Source organism: Xiphophorus couchianus, chromosome 12 (assembly GCF_001444195.1).
Source record: "Xiphophorus couchianus chromosome 12, X_couchianus-1.0, whole genome shotgun sequence".
In the NCBI taxonomy this organism is placed as follows: Eukaryota; Metazoa; Chordata; class Actinopteri; order Cyprinodontiformes; family Poeciliidae; genus Xiphophorus; species Xiphophorus couchianus.
In genome coordinates, this window is record NC_040239.1 from 20,197,696 (window position 1) to 20,207,980 (window position 10,285).

At 42.1% G+C, this 10,285-nt stretch overlaps 1 protein-coding gene across 2 annotated transcripts; it reads left to right on the plus strand.

Annotated features, from left to right (window-relative positions):
- The first annotated feature begins 3 nt into the window (after window positions 1-3).
- Window positions 4-9,723, plus strand: nr2f1a (nuclear receptor subfamily 2, group F, member 1a). 2 transcript variants are annotated; one of them, XM_028033824.1, is made up of 3 exons: window positions 4-1,304; window positions 2,750-3,277; window positions 7,014-9,723. In XM_028033824.1, exons 1-3 carry the CDS (start codon window positions 872-874, stop codon window positions 7,286-7,288), a joined length of 1,236 nt encoding a protein of 411 aa, XP_027889625.1. In that variant the 5' UTR covers window positions 4-871; the 3' UTR covers window positions 7,289-9,723. The 2 variants fall into 2 exon arrangements, with proteins under 2 accessions (XP_027889625.1, XP_027889626.1); XM_028033825.1 differs by having other exon boundaries at window positions 2,753-3,277.
- The last annotated feature ends 562 nt before the right edge of the window (window positions 9,724-10,285 follow it).

Genomic DNA, 10,285 nt, shown 5'->3' on the forward strand with positions numbered 1-10,285 from the left:
GACATGAGCACCATATAAGGCGCAGCGATCTCCATAGAAACGTGTCAGTTTCAATAGTAGTGTCAAAGTTCACTATATACAGACATTCGCGCAGATCCCCCGTTTCGGAAACATTGCTCTGCTGGTCCTCTCGTTTAAGCGCATTCATTTTTTGGGGGTCTCTCCTTCTTCTTCTTCTTCTTGCATATCCTATTAGTACTAGTTGGTGTTTTTCCTCTTTTTCTTTTTTTTTCCTCAATCTTTTTTCTCTTCGTATCTCCGTTCTTCCTCGCTGGAGAGAGGTGAAACTATACATGGGTACTTCATTCGGCGACGCGGTTCTCCTTCGCAGCTGGGCGAGATGATGAGGTTTATTTAAGAATATAGATGTAAAAAGCCCAGCTCTTCAGTTTTTTTTCCTCCTCCTCCTCATATTCGACGAAGACGGGAGTGTAAAGGAGCAAGGGGAAGAAAGGAGAAAGGAATTTATCTCCGCAGCACTTTGGATCGCGTCTTTCCAGCGAAAAGGTTTTGGTTTTTTTTTTTTTTTTTTTACTCGCCCCTGCCTTTCTTTTGTGGCTATTTTTTTTAAAAATCTGACTGCAATTTTTACGTCTGGACTCGGGTTTTCCTACAAGATTAGGGATTCCTGAATGGCTGACTGCAATTTACCTTGGAACTGGCCTCCCGATACTTGCATATCCTGATCGGGTGCCTCCTGATTTTTGAATGTATTGATCGTGTTTGCTCCCCTTCTTACCCCCCATATGAGATTGCGTGCTCCGATTTGACTTTGCACTGTCCCGTCTTTTGAGATTTTTTCCCCCTCCTCCTCTACGCTCCATAAACATCGGCGATCATTTCGCTTTACAGCACTTTCCGGGGCCGAGATATGGCAATGGTAGTTAGCGTCTGGCGAGATCCGCAGGAAGACGTGGCCGGAGGACCTCCGAGCGGCCCCAACCCAGCAGCGCAGCCGGCGAGGGAGCAGCAGCAGGCGGCGTCGGCGGCGCCGCACACTCCGCAGACCCCCAGTCAGCCGGGACCGCCGTCCACGCCGGGGACCGCTGGGGACAAGGGGAGCCAGAATTCCGGACAGAGCCAGCAGCATATTGAATGTGTGGTTTGCGGGGACAAATCGAGCGGCAAACACTACGGCCAGTTCACCTGCGAGGGATGCAAAAGTTTCTTCAAGAGGAGTGTACGCAGGAACTTAACGTACTCATGTCGTGCCAATAGGAACTGTCCCATTGACCAGCACCATCGAAACCAGTGCCAATACTGCCGGCTGAAGAAGTGCTTAAAAGTGGGGATGCGGCGGGAAGGTGAATATATGTTTTAAAGCCCCACTCACGATTATGCATCCTAGTATAGCAGCAGCAGTGCGAGGGCTGCCATGTTGCATTAAGGTCACAGGCTTTATAGCTGGGCATATACCTACTTCAGCAGACTCCATCCTTGTTTTGTTTTTTATTTATATATATATATTTTTTTCGAGATGTTTGCATGAGTGGTTTGTGTTTTCGTCTTTTGCGTGAGGGAGTGAAAGGCCAGTGCAGCCACGGCAGTTACATGCTTGTGATTGCAAGTCGCCTGAACAAAGCGGCTGCTCTTATTAACCTCCTTTTTAAAAAAAATGTTGTTTTGGTTTTTCTTGCAGTCTAAACTGCATTGTCTTCTTGCAAATCTATATTACATAGAGATAAACAGTAGAATAGTGAGTGTGTTTGTGTAATTGCGAGCATTTATGTCAGCCTCTGAGTGTGTGTGTGTATGTGTGTGTATGTGTTTTGAGTGTGTGTGAGGCTAATAGTCCCATTTCTTACGGTCCCTTAAGTAATCTTACTAATTTATAATTGCACAACAGGATTTATAAGTGGAAGGTGTGTGTATGACTGTAAAAAATGAGTACACAACAAAGCCACTTCTCTGTGCTGACTAGACAGCTCAGACACACTGAATCACGTCGTTCAAGTTTTTCATGCCTCATTGTTTTTGCTTGCTTTGCATTAGAGGCCATGAAACTTTCCTTTCTGTGACAAGTGTTTGGCTTTTCCCAAATTGATGAGGACACCCTCCCACGTTTAAGTTGCATGTTATTCGACGTGCACACCTCGATTCCCTGTGTATTAATAATTTATTTGAAATATTACGCACTAGCTAAATTCCCTCCTTATTCCCAGCTGACCTCTTGACTCAGACAAAACGTGGAATTATGGGTGAATTTAATAACAATTGTCCAACACATTTAGGACCTGATTGCCTACAATTAGCAATTGTTCAAATAACCTAAATTCATGAATTATAAATAAATAGAACGTAGACGATTAAGCCTTAAAATATTCATAATAGCCTAGTTGTTCTAAGTGAAAACATGGACGTGTTGTGTGTGTGTGTGTGTGTGCGTGTGTGTGTGTGTGTGTGTGTGTGTGTGTGTGTGTGTGTGTGTGTGTGTGTGTGTGTGTGTGTGTGTGTGTGTGTGTGAATAAATGTATTTGCGCATACACAGGAGCCAGCTGTAAAGCCTGTATCCTTAAATTACAAATTCAGGGTGTAGATCGAGTGATACAACACATCTGTTTCTATGAAATATCTGTGTTGCTGATGAGATTTTTTGCTTTTAAATCTGATTATTGTTTTAAACGCGTACTGTTTTGCTTTTTTTTTTTTTTTAATTGCATGCTATTTTTGATGAAAAGAAGCACCACTAGTGGACAATGTTTATCAGTCCTGGATGCACATTTCCTCTTTTTCTCTTTCTTTTTGTCAGCGGTTCAGCGAGGCAGAATGCCTCCAACCCAACCCAACCCAGGCCAGTACGCGCTGACGAACGGGGACCCCCTGAACGGCCACTGCTATCTGTCCGGATACATCTCGTTACTGCTGCGGGCTGAGCCTTACCCGACCTCCCGGTACGGGAGCCAGTGCATGCAGCCCAACAACATCATGGGCATCGAGAACATCTGCGAGCTGGCGGCTCGCTTACTTTTCAGCGCCGTGGAGTGGGCGAGGAACATCCCCTTCTTCCCTGACCTGCAGATCACCGACCAGGTGTCCCTTCTCCGGCTGACGTGGAGCGAGTTGTTTGTGCTTAACGCGGCTCAGTGCTCCATGCCTCTTCATGTGGCCCCTCTGCTCGCCGCGGCAGGCCTGCACGCCTCGCCGATGTCTGCGGACCGCGTCGTGGCTTTCATGGACCACATCCGGATCTTCCAGGAGCAAGTGGAGAAGCTCAAGACCCTGCACGTAGACTCGGCGGAGTACAGCTGCCTCAAAGCCATCGTGCTTTTCACATCAGGTGGGTTCTCCACATCATCGCCCCACAGACGCACACGCACGCACTAAAACGCAGATGGACGTGTTTATAAAGAGACGAGGCCTGGTTCTGGTACTCACACGCATGCAGAAGCCCGGTTGCATCAGGAATATGGCTGTCAGGCAGCAGCTTAGTGCTAGAGATGTTTGTGTGGCCGATGAAAGAGCCATTTTGTCAACAGCTTGCTTGATATCCACTGACATGCATTCCCATGTCAGCTGTAGCCGCAGCATAAGACGTGTAAACAAACCCAGATTGAGTAAGTGTATCAAGTTTTTAAGTTGAAAGCCCATTTAAATCTGAGATTAGGTGCAATCGAAAAAAATTGAATATATAATTTTTGGTGGGGTCTAGACAATACCCCCCCCCCCCCCCGAACATGTCTGAACCGAAGCCGAGCCTGGCCGGGTTCACATACGCGTTTTAGAACAGGTGTCAAATAATTGAGCGTAAAGATGAAATAGTCTCTGTCAGTGGGTGATTTATGACAGCTGATGCGTTTATGAGCGTGGCTGCGCGCTTTTATCCGTGTTTTTTTCGTGCGCAAACACATGTCTTCGGGGGCAGGAAATAATCCCTAACAGACTGAGATCAAAAAAGAAAGACGAAGAAGAAGTCTGATGGAAGTTGACTCGCACATGAGTGCACATGGAGCTGCACTTAATAACACAAGTTATTAGTAGATTAATCTTAGCTGACCCATTAATTTTCTTACTTACTGAGGATAGTTTCTGCGTCGCGCAGCTTTGAAAAGTAATCAGCGGCACTTTTCAAAAGTAACCTACATTGTTGATAGCTTAATTGATGCCTGGTTGGGGTATGGGGTCCCTAAATATCCCTATTTACTCTGAGATGCATAATTTGGATGCTACTTCGGAATTAGTTGTGTGCGCCTGGTGCTTTTTAGGGCCTGTTATATGTGGTGATGAAGGAGGAAGGAAGATGAGCGTCTAAGCTACTTCCAGAGTTTGCTTAAAGTTTTGACCTAACTTCTATCCCCTTTGGAAAGAAACTGAAGCAAGAATTACATAAACTTTCGCTGGACACTATCGTGATGAATACTTTGTTTTACTTTCTAAAATTTGAGTTAATCGTAAATTAATTGTCTTTTCCAATATTCCAATATATACTCCCTTTCTGCAAATTTAAAAAGTTTTAAGTGAAACTTAATTTTCTTAAGAATAAACAAACACATTAAGCCTACTTTATATTATATTATATTATATTATATTATATTATATTATATTATATTATATTATATTATATTATATTATATTGTAAAACCCCATAATTTTACACAGTTTTAAAAATAGCACAGCTTGTTCATAATTAGCTGCGTTTAATTTGGAGCCAAATGATTCCAACTTTTTTTTTTTTTTGCCAACTAAGCTTCCAAATTGAAATTTAGACATGTCATTATTCTCTAAACGACTTGTAGCATTCAGGTTTTGTATTTTATAGACATGTCTTTTGTCACGGTAATTTTTCAATATTTTATTTATTTATTATTGGTTCTAGACAGTGTAGGCTAATTAATATCCAACATGTTCAGTTTGAAGTCAATTCCGACGCCTGTAATTCGTAATTCCAATTTAAGTGTCAGTCTTGCTGTGATCTACAGTTTTTTTCAGGGACATTTTTTGCTTTGTTTACATTTAGCTTGACCATCTTGCAATTATAACCATTTGCAGAAGAAAAAAAAGCAAACAGAAATCCAGCTCAGATTACCCCAGAGAAACAGCACACACACACACACACACACACACACACACACACACACACACACACACACACACACACACACACACACACACACACACACGCACACACACACACACACACACACACCTTCCTCCCCCCTCCACACACACACTCACGTACACGCACACTAAGACATCGCCGTCCCCCATGTTTTCTAACAGATCATTTAGTTAGTGTGATGGGCTACAAAACTGGTGTACCCTATAGAAAGTCACGTGGCGCTTTGCCAGTTTCAGTGTGGATTTGTATGCCTTTAATAACACAGCAGCCTTGTCAGCATTTGATGCATAAATAAGGGGTGGTCAGGGTAAACTACTTCTCCCCCACAAATCTGGAGCATTGTTTCGCGTCAACTCCTCGCGCAGCAGCGCGTGTGTGCGCGCACCGTGGTGCTGAGTTCTACAGAACTGGTCGTTTGGATCTGGAGGCTATCCTTCCCAGCCCATTGAGGCTTGTGGGGTGCATTGACAGCGAGGCCTCGTGGAGAGCTGTGGGGTGTCTTTAACCAGCCTTCTCCCCAAGGCATGCGTTCAGCTGCAATGCTTTGAACTTTCTTGCCCGTCTTACTTTGAAAATTCGCATTAAAACCTTGCATGTTTTGCGTCAAATATAATTAATTTAAACAGCATCGATCGGTGCCGGTTTTGAACAGACACTCGGAACAATTTGCATACACGAGGGCTCTGAGTGGCCGGATTGAGGTCACAGTAAATCACAGCAAGATCTCTGTGTTGCCCTCGGGTTCACGAGGTTATTGTGTCTAGGCCATAGTGAGTTATAGTGAGAAATTAAGAATGGCCCTAAAAAGCCTCTGTTTAGCCGCTTATAGTGTTGAGTGCCTGGAAGCTGAAGCTGCCTTTCATGTGCAGTTTCTACAAAAGCAGCGCTCAATACAAAAACAGCTTCTGAGAAGTCTTCTTGTGGGACCATGTATGCCAGCGGTTACACCACTTTATAAGCTTGGCTTGAGTGAAAAAACACATCTCTTTTTACAGCAGAGGGAAAACGTGTAACACACCAACAAGGCTTGCATCCCTTTTGTCTGTCCTGAAGAGAAGCGTGGCTACCGAAGCCACTAAGAGCGTCTCGCCATGCGCTTTTGGACATTTTCACGTCGCTTCTGAGCGCCACTGTTTCCTTCAGCCTCGTCTAATAAATGTGATTGCTTTCAGCGGGCCTGTCCTATAGGCTACAACGGGGGAAGAAAAAAAAAAAAACAGGCCAAGAGTGGTCTTTAGAGAGAAGAGCCGGCGAAATCACTTAACAGCTTACTGCGGAGTAATTAGGTCACATTACATCCAGTGTAATTTCAGATTCATCAGTACCGTTTATGTTGCCCTTACACTTAAATCCCCTGAGTTCAGACATAAAGAGCAGCGGCCTTTGGGCCTGCGTGTAGCCTACCTTCTTCTTCTTCTTCTTCGTTTTTTTATATATTATTATCGCTTTTGGGTCTGTACAGGCCTGCAACGCTGACATTTTCACCTCTAATTTCTCGCTGATTGCCCTTCACTGGACTGTGCATCCAGTATATTGCAGCAGCATGCTCCCCTTGCTTGTGCTGTATGACAGACAGTGTGATGAAGCATGTTTGGGCAGCCTTGTTTGTCCATATTGTCAATAACACGTAATGATAACCAAAGCGCTTTTACGCGACTGAAACTGGGTGCGTCCGGGGAAAACAAAAAACGGCAGTCATCACAAAATATCCACCTGGAAAGTATTGTTGTCTAATTTTTGTGTACTATTTAATAAATAATCGTGATAACAAAAATAGAAGGCCTTTGCTGAACTCAGATGCACTTACTTTAGATCTGACATAATGAGCATTTTTTTTTTTGTTTGTTTTTTTCACTTTCAGTCCTGGTTTTTGGATCTTTTCTTCACATATTCCGTCTTATGGTTTAGTCCGCTGTGAATATACTAACCACAGCGTGTGTTTTTTATGTTTCTTTAGACGCTTGCGGCCTGTCAGACGCCGCTCACATCGAGAGCCTTCAAGAGAAGTCGCAGTGCGCCCTAGAGGAGTACGTCAGGAGCCAGTACCCCAACCAACCCAGCCGCTTTGGCAAGCTCCTGCTGCGGCTGCCCTCTCTACGCACCGTCTCCTCCTCGGTAATCGAGCAGCTGTTCTTCGTCCGCTTGGTAGGTAAAACTCCTATTGAAACCCTCATCAGGGATATGCTACTATCCGGGAGCAGCTTCAACTGGCCTTACATGTCCATCCAATGATCCTTATATGACAAAACAAAACAGAGAGGAGGAGGAAGGGGAAAAAAGGACCAAATTTCTGCACCCCTCATCCTCCTTCAAGAAGACTATATATAGGACCTTTTTTTCTGAGAAACTTTGCGGAAGACATTACTTTTTTTCTGTCTTCTGGGACTTCGATGGAATACATTATGTACAGAAAAATATTGGAACTGGACTTTGCGCCTGTGTAAATCCGCACCGTCATCTTCAAGAACAATACTCTCCATTTTGTAAAATACTAGTCTTTATTTTCTTTCTTTCTTTTTTTTTTTGTAAAAAAATACAAATAAAATGAAAAACATCATATGCGCAGTAAGAAAAAAAAATGAATCAAGACTTAGCGGGAAAATAATGTTTCCAAGCAATTATAAGAATTGTCCTGTGTCTATGTACCTCTCTGTTTTGTATTTTTTCTGGTTCTAAACCAGGGTTTCTGTGATTCTATACTAATAATTTTTTGATATAACCTTTTGCTTCTTATAATGAGTGCGATATATGTTGTCGAAGCTATGTTCTCCAAGAATTAAAAATTGAAGTGAGAATTTAAAAGAATTAAAAAAAAAACAAGACAAATAAAATGAATTTAGACGAATAAGAAACAGTCTAATCGCTGTGACAATATCAACACTGATGGTTGAACTTTTTATTTTATTCTTTTTTTTATTATTTTATTCTTTTTTTTTTTTGACTTCCCCCTTCTCCCATGCTCCCAACTGATACGATGGACCTGCAGCAGAAGCAGCAAAACGAAACTGACCTCCAGGACGTTTTTACTGACATTTTTACTCCGTCTGGGGCGCATCCCTCCCCCCTCCACCCTTCTCCCCTTCATTCCTTTCCCCGGACCACGAGCGTGTGTGGAGTCGATCATCAGTCAAAAGAACAAACGGAGAGACATGAAATCAAAAAGCACTTTTAATATATCATTTCAAATACATTTTGTTTGTTTCGTCTTGAAGATTTTTGTTGTTTCTTGAATTTTATTGGTTGTTGCCTTCAATTTTGCTTACTCCATGATGCAGCTTTTTAATTTTTTTTTTTATTATTATTTTATTTTTATTTTATTTGTTTTGGACAGAATGGTCGGCTGATGAAGTTGTGTGATGGTGACTGTACTATTAAAAAAGAAATAGGCAACGATGTCTCACTCTCAAGCATTTTCCTGGGGATCAAATGTTTATTATTATTATTATTATTAATAATAATAATAATAATAATAATAATATTTTTTTATTTAACCAGTCAGAGGGAATCTGTTGTTTTTATGTGTGCTTGTACAACAGTTCCTGAAACCTACCTGTGAAAACAAATTGTTACACGGGATTAAAGGGGGATAATAATTACACAATAGAAGCACATATTACATTTGGAAAGAGCCATGACATAACTGACAGTGCGAGTACAAAGAGGAAGGAGACAATACTGGCCTGTGAGCGCATTAATGTTTAATATTTTTCCCAGACAGCGAGGGAAGCCTCTAACACAGAGCCACCTCTATAACCTTCCCCCTGTGGCTTAATCAAGGTGATTCTCCGCAAACCAACACCCCCCTCTCTCCTCCACTTACTCTCGCCTAAAATAAAAAAGGAAAAAAAAGAAAAACTCTGCCCTGATAACGCATTGCATGCTCTGTATTGACGTGGGCGTCATTTGGCAAAAAAAAAAAAAAAAGGGTTGGGGGGGGCGCTGCAAAGCTGCTGTGATATGCGTGATCAATCTGGAAAATGTATTTTACAGCATGTAAGCCAGTCGATAGGAACACCGAGTGTGATGCATTGTGTGGGAATAGAGAGGGAGGCAAAGAGGGAGCGAACGACAGAGACACAGAGAGAGAGAGTGCTGAGACAAACGAGAGAAGAAGCGTGTTAGTAGAAAGTCAAGTGTATGACGGTGTGCGTGTGAGTGTGTGTGACAGGATAAAGAAAAAAAAAAGATGTGGCCTTGGTTTGCTTGATACAGTCAGAGTGTAATGAGTCCATCGATAGTGTGTGAGATGGGTTACTGTCACTGCCCTTGCTTTGGTCTATTTCTTGTTTTTGTCTCCATTTACGCCCTAAATGACAGAAGGGAAACCTGGTTTATCACCGCTCCTTGCATTTAAATCACAGTGTAAGGCGTGATAAAATATGATAAAACAAAAAATGATGGCATAAAATATGGCGCATAGGCTTGACATTTCTCAAGTCGTCATGAAATGAGCTGCCTGTGTCTTTTTTCCCCCCCAAAATCTTTCTCTTGTGGTTTTGGCAGTGATCAGGGACAGCAGAGCAGGGATGTGATATTTGTTAGCCTGTTTAATTATCAGCCGTGTGTTGTGAGTGTAACTCTCGTTTATAGGTTATTTTTGCACTGCTTATGTCATCAAGAAACTTTTAAGGTGTCACTGCCTGTAATAAAGGAAGGATGTGGCTCCAGGTTGTCCTCTGATGCTCTCTCTCATTATTTGTGAGACCACGTAACAACGTAAGCCTTAATGTGGGTTGCATCCGCCTAGAGTAACAGTAAAAGCAACAAAAAAGTGACTTTTTTATTTTATTTTACAGTTTTTCGCAGTTTTTCCTTGGTGTGGAGGTGATCATCCTCTCCACGACCTTTAGGTCAGGCGGAAGTTAGCGAAGAAGAAGCTGACGGAGTATTTCCACATTATCTTGCAGACTGAATCATCGAAGCTTAATCGAAACAAAAAAGGACAGTAAAAGACAACAAAAATGTTTAGTGGCATTTCAACTGAAATTGACTTAACTGGTGCTTTATTATTATTATTATAATTATTATTATTATTATTTAAACTTTAACTTATTTTCAGCATTTTTGTGTGAAGAACTCAGAGGATTTTAATAGGTGACATTCTGGAGGTCTAAATAATTATGTTTTACGTTGGCCATTACACTCCCTTTTTTTCAGATGTTGTTTTTTGTTGTTGTTTTTTTAGGTCCGGACATAAATAGAGGGTTTGTAGGCTTATTAAACGTAGCT